Source organism: Rhamphochromis sp. 'chilingali' (assembly GCF_963969265.1).
Source record: "Rhamphochromis sp. 'chilingali' genome assembly, chromosome: 18".
NCBI classification, from domain to species: domain Eukaryota; kingdom Metazoa; phylum Chordata; class Actinopteri; order Cichliformes; family Cichlidae; genus Rhamphochromis; species Rhamphochromis sp. 'chilingali'.
In genome coordinates this window covers 14,682,918-14,708,500 of record NC_137945.1, presented here as the reverse complement: position 1 = coordinate 14,708,500, position 25,583 = coordinate 14,682,918, and the positions used below count along the sequence as shown (strand labels likewise).

The 25,583-nt window shown below is 39.4% G+C and overlaps 1 protein-coding gene across 1 annotated transcript in view; it reads right to left on the bottom strand.

The window, feature by feature from the left end:
- lmbr1 (limb development membrane protein 1) overlaps nucleotides 1-25,570 on the bottom strand; it is a 40,699-nt gene extending 15,129 nt beyond the window's left edge. Inside the window, exons 1-9 of the mRNA XM_080864159.1 lie at nucleotides 25,378-25,570; nucleotides 19,509-19,581; nucleotides 16,389-16,428; nucleotides 15,427-15,566; nucleotides 11,691-11,794; nucleotides 4,041-4,167; nucleotides 3,720-3,788; nucleotides 3,004-3,068; nucleotides 2,644-2,716 (exon numbers count right to left, since the gene is read on the bottom strand). Coding sequence (XP_080720285.1) covers nucleotides 2,644-2,716; nucleotides 3,004-3,068; nucleotides 3,720-3,788; nucleotides 4,041-4,167; nucleotides 11,691-11,794; nucleotides 15,427-15,566; nucleotides 16,389-16,428; nucleotides 19,509-19,581; nucleotides 25,378-25,440 — 754 coding nt within the window. The 5' untranslated portion in view covers nucleotides 25,441-25,570. The remainder of the gene's footprint in view (nucleotides 1-2,643; nucleotides 2,717-3,003; nucleotides 3,069-3,719; nucleotides 3,789-4,040; nucleotides 4,168-11,690; nucleotides 11,795-15,426; nucleotides 15,567-16,388; nucleotides 16,429-19,508; nucleotides 19,582-25,377) is intronic.
- Nucleotides 25,571-25,583: the final 13 nt, after the last annotated feature.

The following is a 25,583-nucleotide window of genomic DNA, read 5'->3' as shown; positions in this document are numbered from 1 at the left end:
ACAACAGAGGCACTGGCAAGGTCACTGTGCCGCATAGCATCTGGACGAGTGCTCTGTTTTCAGCACATCAGGGTGGTGAGAGGGCAGTCTGTACAAGTGTGTGCATCGCTTTGCCTGTATTGCAGTATATTTATGTGTGCCTGGTGCTGTTTTAATATATTCTGTTCTTCACTATGAAACTACTGAAACAGTATATAAACTGGTCCTTGTAAACTTTGACAAGCACAAATACAAGTTTTTTTAGCCTCTCACACATCTACCATGTGTATGGAGACCTGCAACATCTGGCAGTACAAAGGACAGTTTAGGATTATGAAGCAACAGAAGTGAAAGGCTTGTTATGGAACTAAAAACTGAATCAAGTTACTTTCTGTAACTGAGGCAATGCAATCAATAGTGTCAACAGGACGTTTTATATTTGCTGTGTCTCTCTGACATCATAAAAAACCCCAAACATTTATTTCTGATACAATGCACCATTATTCTTGAACCTTAGTTCACATTGGCTGCACATAGCAGCCATCACTAGGTGCTCCTTTTGAAGCAATGTTGATGGATCTACAGCTTTGACTTCTATATCTGGAATCTGAGAAAACTATTGTGAAAACACAGTGTACAGGAATTAAGATATAAAGACCACTGTAATTTCTGCTTTAGCACAACAGTAGCAACAGTGATGATAGAGACGAACAAGGACTTTGTTAGGAATTCAACTTTTTGAATGTCAACTTCTTGAAACCCATCTATTAGTTTTTGGGGCTTTTTTTTTTTGGTTATAAATGGAATAGTTAAAAAGCCCATCAAAGAAAACACAGATTACTGGTGACAACATTGGATCTGCCACTCCCACAGACTTTATCATTGGGGTTTGCATACAGAGATAAACGAGTGGAGTATTAAAGTCAGTATCTCTTGCTTTGCTCTGACCTTTTTTTCTTTAAAGTTTGAACATAGAGAAAGTTGAAGAGCAGCGAGAGGAATTGCAGGCTGACTCCATCCTGACTTCTGTGTCACCAGACTACTTGTGCAGTTGGGATAAATTCATCACCCTGTATATACATTTAAAAGCAAAATAGTAGGGGTGCCACAATGCGTTATTACTTGTAACAATTGCCAAGCACCATCCATCTTTTATCTGGACATTCTCCTTTTAGGTTCATTACGCTTGTTACAAGAAAAGCAGACACACATTGCTAATGAGCCGGTTTAAACCACAATGTCGTGATCAGCAACACATAAACTACCAACATGTCATTACAAATGGGCAATTTCATGCCACAGGAGGACAACAAAGGACCAGACATGTAAATAAACATGAATGCATCAACTGATTAGGGTCAACAGTCCACATCTACAAACACAAACTTTCTAAGATGATAATTTATTAGAGAGGCCTGATGCAAAGCGGACACCGGTGAAGCAAGAAGACAACATTGCTCGTCTTTGGAGTGTGTCCCGTGAACTGTTCCTGACCTGCTCTCTACTTAATGCCCTGAGCAGATCAAAGGAACCACGCTTAGACGTTCAGTTGCACCTAACTATGACCATGAACAATGAGTATTTGCATGTGCACATACTTGCATGCATATTGTATCTGCATAAAAACATTATGTCTGATAAGCAACGCTTTAAGCTTCACTGAACATTCCCCTTGCTTCTCTCTCCAATTCCCACCTCTCTAACAGACAAAAATGAACTTCAGCTTGTCCTTGGTACACATACTGGGATGTTGACCACTGTTGTTTGGTTGTTTTTTTTTGCCCCACCGTGACGTGTAAAGATCAAACAGTCCTGGAGATGATAAGGAACAGATTACAATTATTCTATCAGGTAGTTCAAAGCAGGGCACTGAGGAATGAGCCCTAAGAAACTGTACGCATTGGTGGCACTCTATGGAGGTGGCCGGCAAAGCGTTCAAAAACATGTGTTATCTAGGAGTGATCTCGCTTACCTCCCGGGTTTAAAAGGACACTCCTTTCTGTTCATTTACTCACATCTGTACACTTGGTTGCGTGCTTGAGTTAATATTAAAGTAGGTTTTGGAAACTGGCCGAAATACTTCCTGCTTTTTTTTAAGATTATTTAACGTCAAACAAGGAATTTGGGAACACAGAACTGGACGTGAAAAGGAAATGCAGGCTAAAAAAATATAACATCTTCAACATTCTTCAACACTTCAAACTTTCCCTAAAAAAGCAGCACAAGGCTCCCGGTGTCCTCTCAGAAGAGTTATGGCTCTTTAATGTCTACAGCACCAAACCCTTTCGTGAAAAATTTCATTTCCATCCTATTAAACAGGCTGCCATTCGAGGCCTGACATTAAATGTGGCAATCATTTCACCAATAATGGCAGCGGCAGTGGATTTTCTTAAGTGGATTCTTAAGAAAAACTTCCTAAACAAAATATGGTCCTTGCCATAGTGGCTGCTTTGACCTTAAGCAGAAAGTTATGAGAGTGTGACGGTGTCAGGGAAAAGCCAGTGACAAGTGTGTGTGAATTTTGTGAATGTCTGTGTGTGTCTGTGTGCCTAGCTGAATTTTCAATGCTAATTGATTCCAGCGTGGCCTACTCCATCACACCCAATAGGGCAGTCAACCCCTCCCCTCCCCTATAATGTGCCAACACGTCTCCCACAGACATACCGTTTAATCTCCTCTGAAGGGTTTCCTCCTGCAAATGGATGCAGTAAATCTGCTCATCCAGGTCCTCAAGGATCTAAAGGGGAGAGAGCAGAGTAGGAAGAGATGAAATGGGTTATAATTAGGCCCGAAGTGGGACTGGAGCAGTGGCAGATGGGAAGATGAGTTGGTGATGTATTTGTAGTCCTCTGTTGTGATTTTAAATGGCTAAATGAGACATCTTTCAGACAAGAAGAGCAGACTCAAGTCTGTCTGTAGAGACATTTTTTTAAAGAAATCTGAACAACAACTGTTTAATAAACTCTTTTCCATCGACTCAACTTTTAGAAATGCAGTAAATACTTCATCCAAGTGATTACTTACTGTCGGCTTCACTAGCAACTGGCCCATGACGGTAAACATCCTGGACAACCCCACAGGAGTGCACACTACACAGGAGACAGGACAATACGGTCAATTTGTTTAAATATAATAAAGGCATGTTTCCACATATAGGGTCTGGAACTTTTAGTTCAAACTTTTCAGAGGAAGTATAAGAAGTATCCTTTAGACAGTTGATTGTCCACAGTGGACACCAGGCGGCGACTCCTATGGTTACAAAAACACTTTCAGTTGTGCACAAGTGTAAAAGAACAAAGCCCTCAGCTTTCCCTTCAGTAACACTTCACTAATGCTCCTCTCTGAGGAGTTCATGTCAATAGATTTGGTTCATACTGAGTGAAGCACATTCTAAGTTCTAAATTATCCAGGGTATGCTCAACTTGGCCATCAGAAGAGGGCCACCCCCATGCCTATCACATTCAAAACACCAAGCGGGCGATAGTGAAAATCCTCAACTCGAGGCTTTGAGTTATAAACCTGTGAACCAAGTTAACAGGAGTTTATACCCAAAAATAACATAAAACCTGCCTAGCCTATAAGGGTGCTGAAACCATGGTGGAAAGACAGAGCTTTGAGGTTTTCTTGTTTGTTCAGAAAGGTTTCTCGGACTCAAAGTTTTAGGTACTTTGAGGGAAAACACTGCTCATAGAGATACATTTTCTATTTGCATCATTTTGTAAAATTATAAACACACTTACTTAGTAAAAGGAGTCCTCCCATCAGAGAAATACAGGAATAGAGGTATGGCAGGTAGAACTCCCAAAGATCTACAAAATATGTAGACTTTTAGTAAAAATGAAACTTAGGAACAGCTCAACACTTTGGAACAAGCCAAGATGTGTGTTCATTGGAGTTTTAGAGCTGCTAGAAATCTGATTTCCTTCCTAAACAAACTCTCAGCCTAGATTCATAGTTAATGCACAGTCAGATTGTTAAATCCTAAAACTATTCCTTTATTTAAAAAACAAAAACAATGGGTTTAAAATGACCAATCATGTAGAATATTACAAAAATCATACCATAGAGTGACTCCATACTGGCTGCATCATTATCAATGAGGGCTGATGCCACCCACACAATTCCAAAAATGAGCAATGCCAGGAGAAAGAGCATCACAAAGGTCTCCAAAATGCGTGCTTTAATGCCCTGACAGGAAAAAAAGCAGGAATAAGAGAGAAAATTATTTCAATTAAAATAATGCATATAAAATCATAATGATGATACACAAAAGTTATATTATCAACCATGTCAAATTTTTACGTTTACATATACTGGCCATTACAAAACAACAAAATTCACACAGGACCCAAATTCCCAGAGTTTTAGAAATATTAAATTTAGATTTAGTCAGTCTTAACTAAAACATTATTTAGTTTTAGTCATGGTTTAGGCCTCAAAATTCTTATATTTTAGTGAACTAAATATCTTAAGATTATTTTAGACTAAATCTAAAGTATAAAGTGCAAAAGTTTGTTTTATTTTTATTGGTGAGAGTTGCTCTATGTGGTTTACAAAGTGTCTTATTTTCCTCAACATCAAATGTGAAATGTGTCCATATGTCTACTATTCTCTTCCTCCCATGCACGGGACCATGCATGTTGGCGACTGATCAAATTGTGCACATTTAACCTGACTGCACGATTACTTCTGATTACTTCCAAACTCGTCCCGCCTTTCTACACACATTGATTAAATCTGATTGGACCTTGTCTCTCCATTTTCATCTCGTTTTCAATTCGTCAACTTAAGTGTGAATACATTTCATCATAGTTTGTCCTAGAGCATTACTTTTTTTATGTAGTTGTTTTTGTTAAAAGAAAAAAAAAAAGTTGTTGACAGAAACTATACAAAAATTTATAAGTCAACAAAACAAACACTGGTGCTTACAAAATATTTTCGTGGGATGTGCGTTTTTGAGCACACAAAAGGGCACAAACATGTCTCAAAGCTGACAGAGTGCTTCCACTTAGTGAAAAGGTGAAAGACAGAAGATGTGTCAGAAAAACATCAGAAGGTAATTTGCCAGAACGAGTTGGTAAAAAAAAAATGTTGGAGAGAGATGACAAATCTGTCAAATATGGTCTTGGTTCCGTTATGGCTATGACTGCTAACTGAACTGGCACGTTGGCATTTGATGACTTTATTCTTCTCTGGAGAAACAGGATTGATGCAGGGGTATGAAGAAACCTTCTGTGTGCTCTGATTCAGCCAAAAGCACCAATCAATCAATGGACAACATTTCAATATCAGCAGCATAACACAGCTAAACATGCAACCAAAACATCAGCATGAGCTACACCTGCTGAGGACCACACTAAAACCGGGGAGCTCAGAAAACTACAAGATAATATTCAACATAATGCTTTGTTTGACCTTATATGTACCATGTAGTACTGTCTCCCACATATTTCTATTTTGCTATAACCCACCTCTAAATGAAGCACTAATATGGTTCTCGTTAATTCAAGCAGAACATCTGTAAAACAAATCTGTATAAGTGTTCAAATACTTTGTATAGTCAGGAATGAACTTTAAAGGAGCTAGAAGTGCTGTTTCCTACATTTCATATTGAACTGAACATGATTACTTTTACAGGAAACCTCACTTCCACCCCTTCTCCTTCACTTAAACTAAACAGCATCATTTCCATTCACTCCACACAAACATAACATAAACGCTCTCATCCACTCCTCTGTAAAACAGCTCGTTTATATACACATATTGTGGTCTATAAAAATGGGTCCAACCAGGGATGGTGGTAGTAGAGGTAAAATTAAAAAGAGGAGGGAGGAGGGGAGGGGTTCCTGGGGTGTTGCAAGGAGCATGAAGCCTGGCTGGGTCAGCTACTGTCTGCGATCAAGAGCAGACCTCCCATCTGGAGCCGATTAGGAGCTCCCTTAGCACCACAGTCATGTCTCAGGCCGTGCAGAAGAGAGGGTTTGGGGTAATTTGGGTTTTCCGGGTCACAAACTGCTGAGTGGTTAATAAAGTCCTCCTGTACCTGTTCACACACAGTTTCCATAACCTCCCACCCCCGAAAGCTGAACTGTCTAGCACTGTAAGACAGATTGGTACTCTCAAACGTCAGCTTAGGCTACCGTGCATGGGATAACAAGGGCTCTCTGCTTTTGAGCATTGTTTAAATTAGGTACATACGAGTAATTTGTTACCAGCTAACATAATGGCTGTGTGGGTGCTGTTCAGTATTTGCCAACAGGTACACTCGCTGTGTGGCTGCTGTTCAGTATTTGTCAACAGCTACATGGAAGTCCATGAATAATAACGAAGCCTATTTAAAGAGTGGAAATGGCTTTAATTCTTGAGATTAATTTTGGTTTTTTTAAATGGGGGGCAGAGTTATTAGTTCCTCACAGTTCCACACACCTGACCTTCAGCATCTGCATTTTAAAGTGGAAACACTTTAACATTCCCTTACTACCCACTCTACAGCTCAATGTGCAAATATGCATTAGTCAGATAGTCAATATTCGTATTTAATATTTAATAAATGTGATCCCTACACTTTGCTACCAACCTACTCAGTATATATTTACTATAGTAATGTAAGGAAGGAAGTTTCTTTCTAAGATTTCATTAATTTTCTGTAGTAAAAATCCCCTGTAGCATCCCTTTGCAATTACTGAGAAATGACTCCCGCTTCTCGCCTTCTCTTGCGGTGTTATTCTGGAAAAGCCTCTGGGGTCAGTGTAGAATTTTCTAGCATGGCAGAGAGTGAAATGGGCAGGGTCTGGAGTGCCTCAGTGTGGCCGAAGTGGACACTGCAGCCACAGGTAACGTTAGAGGGGGTGGGACCTTTAGTCAGCACGAAATAAGTGCTATGGAAAAATACAGAGCCTTAATAGAGACATCATGGTGGTGACATATAAGTGAACTACGCATGCCTTTCTGTTGTGATATTTAGCAATGAATTTATCAGTCAATTGAAATTAATAGGCTACAATTACAGTAACAAGCTGACATAAGCACACATTTTGCTGACCTTCTAATGCTCAGTGTCTGCACATTATATCGATGTTGCAATCAAGCACATCACAGATCAGCTCAACTGTGCAGTCGGGAGCACGCTAAACACAGCTGAATAGAAAAGATGGAGGAGATGGAAGAGAGAGAGAGACTGGTGGAGGAGAGGAGTCAACGTCTGAGCATATCGCGTTCCCTAGAGGTAAGAGAGGTGAGAGAGGAATGCTTTCAGGGACTTCAGCCACGTCCCTCACGTGGTCTCTTAAGGATGCATAAGAACAAGCAGAAACCACAGGCAGGACGTGTGTCCGCTCAAGCGCACCAGTCCACCTTAACAAGATGTCCAGGCCATGCTGAAGGTGTATTCCCTTTAGATATGTCTCTCAATCATTTATAAGACTCAAATCATTACCCATTCAGATCATTTAGGGCAAAGGCAATGCTTGTCACCTCGCTTACTATCACCCCTGGTTCTTGCTTCGCAGGAAGAACGATCCACTGTGTCAAAACCGATTTGGGGGGTCAAGAGAACGGGGGACACTGAAAGTGACTGATTTGAATGGTTTTATTGATCCATTTACATGCATGATATAGCACAGTGAAAGTTCTGCTTATGATCACACATTCTTGCAAGGAAAAATGTAGCCCTTTGCACCTCATCGCAAAATATGTGGTTTAAAAATAGGAAAATCCAAGTCAGTCATCATCAGTGATCAAAGAAAACTGTCAACTGGTGAAGGAAGGGTGGAAAAAAAAGAAAAAGACTGCGCCTTGGCATCTAGAGTGCCCGTTGAAAGTTTCTATTCTTGCCTTTCTAAATGTGTAACTACCTCTAAATATAGCAGCTCTGAAATATTCAGCATCCCCCGATCCTCACACTGACATCGAGTGAGGGGCTGCAACTTTGCTTGTACAAGACAAGGGAGATTTTCTAAGAAATGTGCGTAGTGGCCAGAGAGGAAAGTAATCACTTCATATGCGGCAGCAAACAAACATGCATGGATTGATCTACCCACACACACAGAAACACACAATCAGACAAGTTCATCTTTCTCCCAATCCACCCAGTCACACAAAGCTACAGAGGGCTTTGGAAATAGTTCACAAGCTTGTTGCCTGGTGTATTCTGCAGACAAACTAAAGCCAATCTTTCATGACCCGTTTCCACTTCCAAGTAAAATCAAGTTGCAATCAAACACAGGACGAAACTAAGTTGGCACAGGCGTTTCCTAGTCGCTGTGATCATTCCATAACAGGTCAGCAGGTGATGGCAGAGATCATCCAACGGACCATCCTTCTGCTCACTGTCAGGGACGTGTGCAACAAGGGCCAAGAGTGTAATAAGTGAGGAAGGGGGCAGGGTCCTTTTCACTTCCAAGCAAAAAGACCTGCCCTCTTTGCTAAAGACATGCCAGATGCTCAGGGACCTTATTAGCGTATCCTTCAACCAGTCGGTAGCAGCGCAATGACCGTGTCAAAGACAGAAAGCAGAGGAGAGGGACACTGCCCTGTAAAGCTGCGCAATCAACTTCTAAGGACTCCTAAGACTTCTTAATAAACAGGGCAGAAGGGAAATGGCTGGTGTCAAGTCATATCATTCAAACCACAGTGAAGCAGCTTATCTGTTTGAGTACAGATGCTTAAGAAAACAATCATTTTAATGAATAACATAGCTTTCAGTTGTTTGTCAAGTCTCCCTCTCCCTTTTGTTTTTTTGGTTTGTTTTTTTTTTTTTTAATCATCCTATTGTGGCAGCACCTTGTGATTATATAAAATCCTTATATTAATAAGAATTCAAATAGATGGCTGCTTCCTGGGTTTTGTTAAGCGGAAAGTAGGGACCAAGCACACCTAATAACACATAATACTCTACCTAACTTAACCCACAGTGCAAATAAAGCTGTGTAACCAAGTCAACGTGAGTTACAGATTACTTTAAAATCTTCAAAAACAGCTACAAAATCAGCAGAGACTCAGTTTTGTTTCAGAACTTTGCATTTAGATTTGAAAAACTGAGTCACGAGAGGAGGGGAAAATCTCGCTTGCTCGTTTTTACAATTCCTAGCTCAAGCTAATATGTCGCCATGGTAACGAACATTGTAACAGGCAGCTTTCGGGAGACATTGTGACCTTAAAGGAAGGTATGTAAACACCACTTTATATTCCCCGGCTGGCCCTACCCAAAAGAAGGCCTGGGAAAAATGTCTGCATGTGCAGGAGATTTGAAATAAATATCCAGGCCCCTATTGTGGAGCTCCAACAAAGACGAGTATCTTAGTAACACCACACGGGTTTACTCGGCGAGACGTTTTCTCTTTCCCCTCCTCCTCCTCCTCCACAATAAACACACTTCTCATCATCGGCGGGTTAGGGCTTAGGATGAGATTGATGAGGAGTTTCTTTAACTACCAGATGAAACCTGTTGGCCCTTTGCTGGGTCAGTCAGGGGGTCAGACTCGTTCCAACTCGTTTGAGGATCAAACACATTTCAATACTGTGGGGAAGACCAAAAGACTATTCTCTGCAAAGCACGAGTTCCTGTACAAATCCTGTTTCACAGACTTTATGCATGCTTTAATAATTGTCACTTATTTTGGTTGAAATAGAACAGGAAGTTGTCACCATCAAAACCCTTACCCTTGATTTCACTGTTTTTGAGTAAATATAGCGCTGAGATATCACACTCATCAATTCTATCTATTAATGTGATTACATTTCCTTGATATAAATAGAAGACTGACTAAAGGTTTATGTTGATATCTTCAGTCTTTGTTACAGCATACTGATCATCTCAATAAGGATGACATGTATGGTTCTCATCATTACAATGCCACCTATTGGTGGTGTGGAGACAAGTAACAGAGAGACAATAATGGCAATTTTCTTTTTTTATTTATCTAAATTCCTTTGCTAATGCTGCAAAAAAGAAAAAGTGGACAATATTTGATAAGTACATCACCAACAATGTAGTATCTCAATTTCTAAATATGATCAGAACCTAAAAACAAACTAAACAACAACCTTTACTTGCCTCAGTGATGCAGCTCTTCTGCAAAGATTTGAGAACACAGCAGTAAAGCGGTAGACATTTTACAGCAGCAAATAAAGCTAAATCATAACATCTGACATCAAAACCTTAAGTCGCTCTTGATTCATCCACAATTTGGACAATTTGTTAAACTATCAATCATTCAGGTGACAGAGCCTCTAAAGAGTTGAACATTAAAAAACAACAACATTAAAAAAAAAAAAAAAAAAAAAAAAAAACATCTTTAATCTGTTGGCGTCTTTTAGTACATCGTCAAAAGTAAACACAGCCACATGAAAAGGCTGACATACGACGTTAGAAGTGAAATTCATCATTCACTTCATTTCCGCACTCAAAGGGAACTCGCAGTGCTATAACATTAGCCCAGTGGGTTAAAATGCCACATAAAACCTTATGGCATAGCAGTCTAATGCTGTTATTGGATAAAGGGATAATATCACATTATAAAAACACAGATCTGCTTTTACATTTATCTTGCCGTCGGCTGTATAATTCACTCTGCAGGCAGCTCGGGCTTTTTGTTTTGTTTTTTTGGAGGGCGATTAAATGGAGGAGTGGGTATATCATTTCCACCCTTGCCTTAGCACAGAACCAACAAAATATATACCTGGAAGTGCAGCTCAACACTGAACAGTACTTCCTCTAGGCACATTTATGGAAGCTGTATTGCAAGAAACAGTCTTGCTGAAATGAAAAAGAACAAAAGGGAGAAATGTGAAAGAGGCCCTCATCCTGCTTCCTACACATCAGGGCTTGCCCTCTACTGAAGAAATCCAACCGAAACAAATTAGTGGGCTGAGGAAGAAAAGAACTCGCTATACACTACAGTACAAACTAATTTTTATGTGCTTTTGCCAGGAGGGACATAAACCAGAGAGGTTTCAAACTGTGACACAGGATAGAGGCGTATTAAAAGTAAATCTTTGGCCCTCCATTTTGCAAGGCTCTATTGTGCTGTCATGTTGCTGCGACTTTATGGACGTTTGGAACACGAGCCCCCAGCCCATTTTTTGGGGGGGGTAATCAATTAAACAAGGAAGTTCGCTGAGCCTTACAACTCGATTATTAGCTTGTCCTTTTGAAGTTTTATTTTAGGGGGCTGGGGAGGAGGTGACAAGGAATCAGGCTTTAAATCAGTGGGGCCGATGCAGCAGTGTTGAAGCGTTTGCAGCCTATGGCCATATTGAAAGGGTTTGTCAGGATGTGGCACTGGGTGAAGACCAGATTCAGACTTTCATGGTTAATGAGCTTTTTGCGGTGGCAGTTACGGTCAGTGGCATGAGTCAGGGAGAGGGCAAGCACTAAGCACCTGCTGCTGCTCTGGTTGCTAAGAGAAAACCTCTTGCATAGGTATTAGAGCATTCAAATACATAACAGCCTAGAGTACAGTACCACACAAAATTTTACTATGAACTGTTTTTAATGACTTCCAAGTTTGTTTGTTTTTTTTTAAACCAAAAAAAATTGTCCAAATAATTTTTTGTAATGAAATTCTACCTTGTCCATAATTTTTTAAAGGCATCAATAAACATGTATTACAAAAAAAAAAAAAATTGATATGCTGCTAACAGAGATTTAGAACAGTTGGATAGGTTGGCAACTTTTTTCTCATTTTTAGATAAAGACCCATAGTTTGTACCTTTTTCGATCCTGCAAATCCCTCAGACTCCAAAAAGAAATAGGCAAATGGCATCAGGACGAAGAGGCAAAGATTGGAGAACAGTGACACCAGGTTCCACAGACCTGCAGTAACCAAACAGACATATACAGAGACAATATATTATTAAAAAAATGTTTCATTATGAAGGGGACATGTGCCAAAGATTCATTCACAGAGTTTCCTAAATTGCAATTTAAGTTAAGACAGTTTTGTCTGTTGAGTGCCCTTTTGGCAGTTTCTAAGTCATGGACTCTACTGCCACCTGGTGGATACTTGAACATCAAACAGCCTTAACAGAAGCAGGTAATTAGCACTGGCAGTGCAAATAAATAATTCTCAATCTCAAATGGTTTAAGGGGAAAAACAAACTGGCTTCTTTCATTTGTTAGCACCCCATCTGGTGACACATCTATTCTTTTTTTTTTGTATAGCAAAGTCATGTTTCAACAAATACAAAGTTTCTCAACAGTCATAGGAAGCAAACTGTGTCAGTGTTTGTACAAAGAGACCACATTTCTTATTATCTAATGCATTATTTGGCTTAATCAAAGCTTTAACTTACTCTACAAAATTCTAGCACATAAGATATTTTTAATAGGTTTCACCTTTTTTCTCCCTTTATAAACATCTAAAAATTCTCAAAGTCAGCATGTTTTCTTTTAGTTTTAGTGCAAACACAATGGAACTGATTCATGTTTAGACTTTGTGCACCAAAGGACACTTAATGTTATCTTTTCTACACAAACATAACCCAGATAATTAACATCATTGGTGTTTAAATCTTCATAATAAGATGTGTAAGGTGAGTGAATAAGATACACTGTCACGTAGTTACTCTGAGATAAATGAATGTGTCACCATAAACGCGCATTAATGTCCACAAATTGAAACTAGATACACTGTATGATAGAGGACTTTATAGACTACAGGTGTCAAAACTTACAGCTGTGGATCTTCATACTACACCAAAGTAATTTATCTACTATAGAAAACATTTTATGTGCATTAACAAAAACTTTGTTTATTAATTACCGTATTTTCACGACCATAAGGCGCACTTAAAAGTCTTAGATTTTCTTCAAAAAGTGCGGCGCGCCCTATAGCGCGGTGCGCCCTATGTGTTGTAAGGAGGATGTAGTAGAGAACACCATGAGAACGTTAAAGGGTGAAGTGTGGGCGTTGATCGTATATACCGGGACAATCGCACATACCTGTATAAAAGAACAGGTATGTGCATTATGCAGGACATCGTTGTTTTAACAACCCTGAAAATGGCAAAGAGACACGCTTACGAAGCACAGTTTAAACTGAAGGCCATCAGCTACGCGGAGGAACATGGAAATCGAGCAGCGGCGAGAGAATTTAAGATTAACGAATCGATGGTTCGCAAACGGAGGAAGCTGGAAAACAAGCTCCGGCAGGTCAAGAAAACGCAGCTGAGTTTCCGCGGACATAAGGCGAGGTGGCTCGAGTTGGAGGAAAGACTTAAGCGGTGGATCATCGAGCAAAGAGCGAGCGGAAGAAGCGTTTCGACGGTCACCATTCGGCTAAAAGCAGTTTCACTAGCTGAAGAGATGAACATTGAACATTTCCAAGGAGGTCCGTCTTGGTGCTTTCGTTTTATGAAACGGTGCCATTTTTCCATCCGGACCAGGACTACGGTAGCGCAGCAACTTCCAGCGGATTATAAGGAAAAGCTGGCCATCTTCCACTCCTACTGCAGCAAACACATCGGCGACAAAAACATCCAGCCCAGCCACATCACAAACATGGACGAGGTCCCGCTCACTTTTGACATCCCGGTGAGTCACACTGTGGAGAAGCAGGGGACCAGCACGGTAGCGATACGCACAACGGGGTATGAAAAGTCTTCTTTTACTGTTGTGCTTGGCTGCCATGCTAATGGACAGAAACTGCCGCCTATGGTGATTTTTAAGCGAAAGACTTTGCCTAAAGAGAAGTTTCCAGCAGAAATCATCATTAAGGCAAATGAAAAGGGCTGGATGGATGAGGAAATGATGAAAGACTGGCTGAGGGAGGTGTATGTAAGGAGACCAGGTGGTTTTTTCCACGCATCACCATCGCTGTTGATCTGTGACTCTATGCGTGCCCATCTCACAGCTGATGTGAAAAAACTTGTGAAGCAAATGAACTGTGAGCTTGCTGTCATTCCGGGAGGCCTGACAAAGGAACTCCAACCGCTGGACATCGGTGTGAACCGCCCGTTCAAAGTAAGGCTGCGAGCGGCCTGGGAGCGATGGATGACCGGTGGAGACCACAGTTTCACTAAGAGTGGAAGGCAGCGCCGGGCGAGTTACGCCACAATTTGCCAATGGATTGTAGATGCTTGGGCTAACATGTCTGCTGGCACTGTTGTTCGAGCTTTCGCAAAAGCCGGCATCGTTTCCGAGGAGCCGCACGGCACGGAAAGTGACTCTGACAGTGAAGACAGTGAACCTGGCATGTTTGATGGAGATTTAGCGCAGCTGTTCAATTCAGACACAGAGGATGAGGACTTCGATGGGTTTGATTGATGATAAAAATGTGAGTACCAAACTTTGTTTTGCTCCTGCTTTATTTTTAAATACGCACACTTGTATGCTTGTGTGTTGTTGATGATGACGATTACCGGCAATAGAAATGTGAGTAAGGTACCGAATTCAGGTTTGCTCCCGCTTTATTTTTAAATACGCATACGGTACTTGTATGCGCCCTATGGTCCAGTGCGCCTTATGTGTGTGTTAAATACAGTAAGGGCACACATAACTGAGACTGCGCCTTTTAGCACAGTGCGCCTTATGGTCGTGAAAATACGGTACTGGGCATTCTTGGCATTCTTTTTTGTGGTATTACACATTTAATCCTACAATTTAAACCCCCAAAGTTGTGCTGACAACTTTGTGATACTGTTTGAACTGCATATTTGTCTCTTATATTAAGATATCTCGGAGTATAACTTTAACACTGACAGAAAGGCAAGTTTCACTGATCCAGGTTGACATTCCTTCTATAGACAGATCCCGTTCGGATGCTATTAATGTTGATGAGTCACCAAATAATTACTTAGTGAGAATTACTATAATTAGTTTTAGAAAACTCCATTGTCTGGATTTATATTAATCTCTACTAGGAACTCCACAAAAACACAATAAGTACACTCTTAGGGTATTTTCACACCTACAGTTCATTTATGTTGGTCCGAATTAGTTGGCGATTCGTAATTTGTTTTTTTTTTCCCAAAAAGAAGAATCCAAGCAAACCAAATTTCATCACTACAAACCATGTGAAAATGTTCAGTCTACTTAATGGCCAGATGTGTGTGGAGTGGGAGCAACAAAGACAAATGGAAGATAGAAGATGCTGTGTTCTGGATGACTGGTGAACACGGAGAAATGCTAGCCTGTACAGACCACATCTATAGTACATTGCTGCATCACAGAATTTTTTTTTTTAAACCTCAGACTTGCAATGTACAACTAGTAGCTGATCCAGACTGAGGTTGGATCACATTCACACCACATCTGTGGTTAGTAGTCCAATGTAATGTACACAGAATGTTAATGAGCACAACTTTTTTATCCTGACATTAATGTGAAAAGCTGAACTGACTGTTATTATGATCAAATACGCTGGAAGACAAATTTTCTTTACAGTGAAGTATTTCATAAACAAAAAGAGAAAATGAAAACTGGGATAAACTGTGTGAACTACTGACCGTGAATGAGGGAGCCATTGAGCCACTGAATGTAGTAGTTTTGGGGGAAGGAGAGCAGGATCTCATTACTAATGATTGAGAAAGGCAATAAGGAGACGGCACCACCCGACACTGCCAGAGTGAAGGTGCACAAGTACAATCTGTAAATGTAATCAACACACAGACATAGACACACGTACAGACTCATGTTAGGGCAATTCCACATAACAACACCAAAAGGAAAAATCGTTTACTTACTGAAAGATTAGATTAGTTTAGATTATTGTATATTCTAAAAAAATAAAAATAAAAATAAAAAAAGGCCACTTGCATCAAGTGGGAGTGTGTCACACGGATAAACATTTCCAGCAAGCAACATATTAGCTTATTTAGAATCAGTAGCCACTTAAATAAAACTAAACCTTCACCACCTTTGCCTTAGTCCACGAACAACAAAAGGCATAAACTGGGTATTTTTTCACAATATAGTGTCCAGACTCTGCCCAAGGCAGTGACCAGCTGCTCAGTGGGCCCGACACCCGTTTGCTAAAAAAAGCATGTTAATCAGGCATGCTATCTATTGTGTGCGCAGGACCCTAAGGTACCATGTCCTCCAGCTGGAAATAAGCAGGCAGGACGAATGCGATGACAGCAGTCATACAATGAAGGGTGGATGTAAGATCCTAGCTGGAGTGATGTGATACCTTCATCACTGGTCTAGAAAATGAAACCATTTTTGAAACATACAGATTGTTGGGGAGCAAATTTATGAAAACATTTTTCTGGTTATTAGTAATTAATGATTATTTTGCTTAAGCTCGTCTTCTTCTTACTTTCTACATTAAATGAATTAACTGATTTGGACGCAGTAAATTCTGAATTGCAGAAAATTCATTTAATTTAATTAAGAAAATTAATGGTTAGCATCTACAAATAAAGAATTTTTTTTTTTTTTTTTGTACGGAACAAAATCCCACACTCACGATATTCTGTTGACAACAGCATCTTCATCCTCGTGGTCATCTAAAGAGGGAAACAAAAGTCCTTCAGTTTCAAGGAGAAATCCTGAGTCAGACTATAGACTCTGCAAAGACTACACTGTATATGTAAGTACAGCAGAACATAATCTAACACAGGTCATTTCAGCTTTGTAATACAACAGTTTCCTCAAAGCACTTTATGGTACATTATGATGTAAAGACCCCACAATGTCAGGAAATCCCAGCAACCATATAATTCCCTTACAAGAGAGCAATTGGTGATGGTGAGAAAAAAGAACTTAATTTTAATTTAGATTCAGAGAGGCAGCTACAGTGGGGCAAAAAAGTATTTAGTCAGCCACCGATTGTGCAAGTTCCCCCACCTAAAATGATGACAGAGGTCAGTAATTTGCACCAGAGGTACACTTCAACTGTGAGAGACAGAATGTGAAAAAAAAAATCCATGAATCCACATGGTAGGATTTGTAAAGAATTTATTCGTAAATCAGGGTGGAAAATAAGTATTTGGTCAATAACAAAAATACAACTCAATACTTTGTAACATAACCTTTCTTGGCAATAACAGCGGTCAAACGTTTACTATAGGTCTTTACCAGGTTTGCACACACAGTAGCTGGTATTTTGGCCCATTCCTCCATGCAGATCTTCTCGAGAGCAGTGATGTTTTGGGGCTGTCGCCGAGCAACACGGACTTTCAACTCCCGCCACAGATTTTCTATGGGGTTGAGGTCTGGAGACTGGCTAGGCCACTCCAGGACTTTCAAATGCTTCTTACGGAGCCACTCCTTTGTTGCCCGGGCGGTGTGTTTTGGATCATTGTCATGTTGGAAGACCCAGCCTCATTTCATCTTCAAAGTTCTCACTGATGGAAGGAGGTTTTGGCTCAAAATCTCACGATACATGGCCCCATTCATTCTGTCCTTAACACGGATCAGTCGTCCTGTCCCCTTGGCAGAAAAACAGCCATTTTGACCCCACGGGATGAGATCTTGCGTGGAGCCCCAGATCGAGGGAGATTATCAGTGGTCTTGTATGTCTTCCATTTTCTGATGATTGCTCCCACAGTTGATTTTTTCACACCAAGCTGCTTGCCTATTGTAGATTCACTCTTCCCAGTCTGGTGCAGGTCTACAATACTTTTCCTGGTGTCCTTCGAAAGCTCTTTGGTCTTGGCCATGGCGGAGTTTGGAGTCTGACTGTTTGAGGCTGTGGACAGGTGTCTTTTATACAGATGATGAGTTCAAACAGGTGCCATTCATACAGGTAACGAGTGGGGGACAGAAAAGCTTCTTACAGGAGTTGTTACAGGTCTGTGAGAGCCAGAGATTTTCCTTGTTTGAGGTGACCAAATACTTATTTTCCACCCTGATTTACGAATAAATTCTTTACAAATCCTACCATGTGAATTCATGGATTTTTTTTTCACATTCTGTCTCTCACAGTTGAAGTGTACCTCTGGTGCAAATTACTGACCTCTGTCATCATTTTAGGTGGGGGAACTTGCACAATCGGTGGCTGACTAAATACTTTTTTGCCCCACTGTATCTGCCACCCCTGGTTGGGGAGTGTGGGGGAAAAGAGAAGAGACAGGAGAGCACAGGAAGACTACGAAAAACAAACAAGACAAAAAACAAACTCTGGGCAAACATAGAAGAGAAAAGAAAAAAAAACAGCAACATGGATATAATAACATAATGAACGCTTTCATACAGATAGCTCAAAGTATCTGATATTCTCTACTCACCATACAAAACCAAAATGTATGATTAACTATCAGTACAAATACAGAACAAATTTCAGACAGCTGAAAAAAAAATGGATGCGTCCAGGTCTGAAAACTAAAGCCAACAGCCTTCACTTTTTGCAAAAAACCAAACGTCGGCCAATGAGCTTCCACCTTCAGTCAGACCCATACCTCACTTGGCACATTGAGTGTCAAAACACTAAGAGTCAGCGAAAACATTTCACAAACCAACAAGTAAACAAGAGGCTGCATCGATTTTATATACGTCATCAGGGGAAAAACGTCAAACAGCAGGCTAAGAATGTTGTACCCTTAAATATTATGTACCAGTTTTGTTACCTTGGGATTCAGTTAATTGTGGATAGTGGAAATTTCTATGTCACAAATGGTTAAGCGTAACAAGGCAATCCAAAGAAGTCCCACCCAGAACCAGAATAACCCTTGGACCTGTACCGTACTAATAATGCTTTTTACAACCATACAAGTGTTGATATTCTCCACTGACAGTAAACAGCTGGATGCACATGGTCACACATCCTATCTGAGCCTTCTTCCTGTTTTAAAAGAGCTTTTCCTCTACACTGTTGCAAGTGCTTACCTTATCATGTTAAGTACCTTGAGAAGACTTGTGCTAATGCTTTGGCACTATATAAAGAAAATTCAATTGAATCAAATCTCTGATTCTATTATCTAAAGCAAAAAAATAAAAAAAATAAAAAAATTTGATGATGGAAGCTAAAATACTCACACATTATTTGCTCTATAACCCAAAACCCAAACCACTGGGTGCAGCCTAGTTTTCTACAGTTTAAATCTCCAGAAGGGATTTCTGATGTGAAGTGGTCTACTTTTAAAATAAGACAAGGTAAGGCTGGGTGACCTGGACAAACTATATTAGCCTTGGGAAAATGGGAAAGAGTTCACATTATCTACATGACTATTTTTGTGCTACATGTTTGTATTTTTCTTTTCTTCTTGTTCTTATCTCCTTGTTTGTCACACAGGTTACAATCAATGTTTTAGGTGACGTAGCTGAAGTTATCAACCTCACAGGACAAGTTATGTCAGCATTAACCTAACAGCTTTTGTGACCAAGTGGATTAATGTGGCCACAGCCCTTCCAACACAAAGCAGGCTGTGTTCAGGCGTGGGTGTGACCCAAAGCAAACAACTATAGTATCCTTGGCTGTAAAAATCATGGGTTCTGAGTGTGAGCAAACACAGCATAAATGACAAAATAAGCAAACCTCTGTTATGCTTGGTGTGAGAATCGTTTCACCGCAGACACAGCGCTGCTTTTTACGTGTTACAGACAGGCGAGAATTTTAGTCTGAACTCACATTTTGCACAGCACTTACCACTCTTCCTCTTGTATCTGGTTATGATGAAGTAGGACACGATGTAGAGGACGGCAAACAGGAGGAAGCAAATCTGAAACAACATCACAAGAATTTTAATGCAGGATTTATTATGACAAGGGATGAATCAGCACATTGGAGACACCATATGCACCATCCACCCAGCAGATTTTAAACCCCAAAATATCCCACATTAAGACTATGACACACTTAGGTATTAAAAGGATTGTCAAAGTATTTCTTACACCATATGCTGTATATACAATGCTAATACCATTGTGTGCAGCTCAAAATCAGTAATACGTGGTCTTAGGTACAGAGTAGTTATTGTGTTTTTATATGATGAAGTTGAAAGATCAAAACCTTCTTCTCAGAGCTTTACTGCGATACCACTGTTAAATGTACAAGCTGTGCTCCCCCACTCTGAGGAACACACTGGGAATTCATTTATATCCAAGGCATTATCAGGCTTGACCATCTCTCCCAATACTGTAAAATAATAGGATCAACAGAAGTAAATACAGGAAGAAATTGATGTGTTCTGAACTAGTAGATAACAAAGGAGACTTCAATCCCAACATTTGTATTTATCTGAATAATATTTTAGGCAAAACTCGACTGTCTATGGTGTCTGTCGCAAAGAATAGCTGGCTATAAGAAGGCATTTAGCTCAAACTTGTAGCCTACACGTCACTCTGGAGTTTCTTTGGAACTGAGACTGAGACCACCTCGGGAGACCAGTTGTTTTGGTCCACACCCAAAAGCGATTACCGTGTTCACAAATGAACTGCACCAAAAGGAAAAACAAACCAGAGTCTGATATGAATGGACTAAACGGTGTGGATGTTAAAAGATCAAGACTGCCGTTTAACAGCAATGGCAGATTTCTTACAATGACCAACATATTCTGAGCTCACACAAGGTAACTTTTAGTTGTAATGGTGTAACCTCTAATTATTTGCATAAAAGCAATTTTGCATTTTGCATTAAAGCAAGTCAATAACTTCTCATGCTCTAATATTGAGCAATTTACTTTTTTTGTGTACCAGTAAATGATTACTGCAACTCAATTGTGCATGTCCCTTATGTCAGTTGCAAAGTTTATGCAGAAACCTTAATTGCAACCACATGATAGCACATTAACAGTGGCAACTAAGATGTTTAATATGACCCATTTATTCGATTAAAGTAGGAAAGTGAGAATTGCATTGTTGCTCTTATTTGTCTGATGACACTAATTAGGTCGAAGCTACATGCAAAGTGGTCCACAAATTAGATAACCACAGCCTCAAAACAAGCCACAGAAAGATCACTTTCCACATTCCCTTCTTCTCCTGTGACAGTGACCAGGACGCAACTAATCTTAGAAGCTCCCACTTCAGCACTTTGCACCTTGTCAACACCACATAGCTCACTGCGGCCGAGCTGGGGTTATGAGAGGATTCAACCAGATGCCAGGCGGACATACACAACACAGACAGGCAAACTGGCATAATAAGAAATGCCAAATGTCATAATGTGACAGCAGCAACAAAAACATTTTTCCTATCATATGCAGTCCCCTATCAAATGAAAGACTGCTCATATGTTTCTAGCTATAAATTCTGTAGTGATGCTGGTGCAAGCCGAATGATGTCCACAAAGTGGCAAACCCTGAACAAGACATCATCAGGTGCACAGAGCTGATAAAGCAGCACAGACACAAAGACACAGCAGTCTCTGAGGAGATAACAGCAACTTTCAGGCACAGCAGTGAACGCCAGTGCTACTACCCTTCTTATCAATCCATTTTCCCTCAAAAAAATTTTTTAAATTTGCATTCTATGTAAAGGAAAAATCAGCGAGTGTTGACAAGGGGATGTCATTTAACCAGGTTGCAAACCATTTCCAAAAACTTATTTTATACATTCACTCACTGGGGCAAAATCCATAACGTCAATTATTTTTGGCCAATTCAACAGAATTTAGGGGCCATAAAACAAGGGAAAATGCCTTTTCATGTGAGGTGAAAGAAACCTCCCACAGGCTTGCCGGAAGTGAATTTTGACCTTTAAGGAGGGCAAAAGTAAAGGAAAAAGATGTGCTGAGAGGGAAAAATAAGCTTTTTTGAAAAACAGAATTTGGCACAACAATCGTTTCAGCATTACAATCCTATGTTACCAAATTGGTGGAAATTGGCTTGAACGGAAGAACAGCAATACCTTTTTCCCCGCTAAAAGGGGCTTAACAGATAAATAATCAACTTGTTTTCATGTACTGTGGCAATAAAACTCATTCAGGAGTAGTTTGATTTCAGAGACAAAAACCTGAAATATCCATCTATTTTGCAGATTAAGTTATTAAAAACAATATTATTAACAGAGGTACATTCTGGGCAGTACTGTATACCATTAGCTTGAGTGTGTTTTTGATGTGTGCATTACCTTAAATAGCGTTATCTTCAGACTTCTCTAACACATTTCCAAACTTTAATTATTGCCAGATTATCAGAAAGATGCTTATTAGACAAGGGAAGGATCTTTCCTAATGCTGTGATGACCACCACAAGGCAAAAACATTAGCAATAAACCAGAATAAACTGGTGAAATTAATAATTTGTCCCTCCTTTTGGTTAAAGTGTCACTAGTCTGGGTATTTAATAATGGAAGAATATGATTTTGGTTTAGCATCACAGATGAATATACTGAAAAAGACCAGCCTTTTCAGAAACTTAAGTAGTAAAAAGTACTTTCTCATAATGGTAACAATCTCATAAAATAATAATAATAAATAATAATAAATAATAATAATAATAATAATAATAATAATAATAATAATTATTATTATTATTATTATTATTATTATTATAACTACTACTAAACAATGGCTGATTGTGATTGTAATAAAACTTTTTATTTTGTAAAATACAATGGTTAATAGTCTACAAAAAAATGTGAAAGCCTGATAATGACCTACAAGCTTTGTGATGAGATGAAAAAGAAATATGATTACTGTCCAAAACATGTGTGAACTGTGGTCAAAATTATTCAACTCTAACCTGATTTTTCTCAGTAACCTAATTTTCTACATTCTTGCTAAACATAGGCACAGAATTTTTGCATTATTATTTACAAGTGGTTTCATTGTGGAAGAAAAATGATTCCCAGTTAGGGCCTGATGAGAACATGAGGTCCTGTCACTGAGAGATGTTTACTGACTTTAAGCCTAACCTACAGTAACCCCAACTGCAAAACAAGTACACACAATAACTGGAAAATATCAGTCGCCTGGCACCTGTATAAAAAATTAAAATTAAAAAAATCCATCCATAAGCTGACTCACCACAGACATCAAGATGAAATGATACACTGATGTTAATCCATCACACAGAACGATTTGCAGTTAGAAATGTTGATATAAGATACTGACATCCAGGCGTACAGGCTCAGGACAAAATGTGCAAGCTAAAGCTCAGATGTTGGCCTTGCTTAGTGCTGAGATATCTGATAGTCTCTATATTACACAAGATTCTGACAGGAATAATTAAGGAGACTTACTCTAAACCTCTGAAAACTGAAACCTTTTTTACTCTTTTAGTTTTCTTTTATTTGTTTTTTTTCTCCCACCTAGAGCTATGGAGACATCAAGACACCACAATTCAATGAGAAAAGACAGGAAACTGTATACCCAAAGGCTAATTTTGGAAAAACACTGATAGACAGTATATTAAAGTTGTTTTAAAAAAAAGAAATGGAGTTTCTAGCAAAGCATTTCACAAATAGGTAAGTCTAGAGCCACTCTGCTGGACAAACTTTGTATTGATACATCTAAATGAAATTAAACAGCTTCTACCGTATGCTGTGTAAAAAAGAACAGGTGACACACTGCTGATAAGATAACTGCCACATGAATAAATTAGGTGGTTGTGTTACTTAGCAATGCTATATTTTTTGTATTGTGAGCTTAAAAGTTACTATGGACAGTCTCTAACACACAGAAAGAGAGACTTAACGAGAGAGATATGACATTCAAGGAAATCCAAATTTGAAATCTATGGAAGAAATCTGCAACAGCAAATACAGTGGTAGAACGTTTATAAAAACCTTATTTTGGATGAAAAGTCAGTAGACAGTCTTGACTGGTAACTATTCAAGCAGCCTTTAGGTCCCAGGGACCACTGAACTCTAATTTAATTTAGATGGCTGGTGATTGCATTAGATAGTTTCTTGAAAGACAGAATGTACCGTTGCAGTGGGGAAACATCTCTCCGATAAGAACCTAACATACATGCATATTGCATTGTCACAAATCACCTTTATATTATTTGCCAAATTCAACAGACTGTAACATGTCAACAAAATGGTCTTCTACATAAAATGCATAGATATAACTATCAAAACATTAACAATGTTAATTCTACTAAAGCAGGAAGGCTTTAAATGATCATATAATGGGATTTAATCACCCCTAATTACACAGTGAATGACATATGAGACAAACTGGTTACATTTCCAGGGTGTACCCCGCCCCTTGTACTGGATAATCAGAAGAAAATGGATGGATGGTCTACACTGGGATGTGGCATTACACCGATATTGACTGATGATCGTTTTTAGAAATACTGGTGGACGCCAGTGCTACCCCTCAGCCTCCTAGTAGATACATGTATGGTGTCAATTAGAAAATCCTACGCCACCTTCTTCTCAAGTTATCGCTTTCACAAGATTTTCAAAAAACAACTTAACCTCTGACCTTGAGGTTGAGGTCACTGACATTCAAACTTGTCTGAGATTTTTAGCTACACCTGTAGTATTAATTTCAAACTCCTATGCCGCCTTGAGTTATCGCAGTCACACACTTGCTTGTCAACAACATCTACCCACTCAGGTGATAATACCCCATCAGCCTTTTACAGCTGGGAGGTAAAAAGGACATAATGGTACTGTGTTTAAAAATAAAAACATATTAAACAGAGGTTTTATGCTCAAAATGGAGCTATGACGAGTGACTATGAATGTAATCATGATTAGTCCTCATGCCTCACTTAACAAAAGCAGGTGCATTTTTCCTGTTATTTCTATCTTTTAAAAAAACTACAATAAACCACTGTATAATATAACTTATATTAATAAACACATCATGAGTGAAGATGGATTTTTCCACAAAGATATCACTATAATTATCAATATCATCTGGTGAGCAGGATAAACCTGCAGTCAAAATCTGATACGGTTACTCTGTACTAAATTTTAATTTATTTAATTTAAACTAGTTTGTACAGATTACGTGTCACATGGTGGCTTCTGTAACACAAAGATTACCCAACTTTAAAGATAAAGTATAGCTTATCTTTGCAGCCAAACTCTACGATAAAATGTAAAGACCAGGTATTACGACAATATCATGCGATAAAAATCTGATATGGTGACTGCGAAAAAGTGTACGGTTTTTAAACGGAGCATCAAGCAGCGAGAACATAAACACTTCATCCTGATTTGAAACATATGCGACACACAAAGCTTGAATTAGACAGGACCCTGACATTTTGTCAATGCCACAGTTACAGATACCTCTACTTAACCGTGGGGATGTTTACATGCCAAATAACATCATATAGTGGGTTAGCCAAGTTCTCCTGTGATTAACTTGGTGGCAGCTAGCGTTAACGGAAGCTCGTGTTAATTAGCGGGTTCACGCGCTTTTTTATATTTAAACCCAACTTGGTGTGTGACATAACCGGGCATCAAATTTCATTGTTTCTTACATTTTTTAAGTGGGTCTTAAAATACAATATCAAGCTTAAACGAATACTGCCGAGTCAAACTGACAGGCAAAGCTAACGCTAGCAACCGTTAGCGAGCTAGGCTCGACTAGCCGCTCCGCTACTTACGATGTACTCCCGAACTTGGCTGTGGAAATTCTGCTCTCTAATAGTCACATCGTCTTCTTCCATTCTTCATATTGCAAGAACAATTAAAGCTACTGAGTCCCTACATTCTCGCCTGTACAACTGACAGCAACCAGGGTAGCAACTCCTCCTGCTTCGTCTATACTGTTCTGCATAGACTGCTCTGACTGGTTAAAGACAGTTTACAT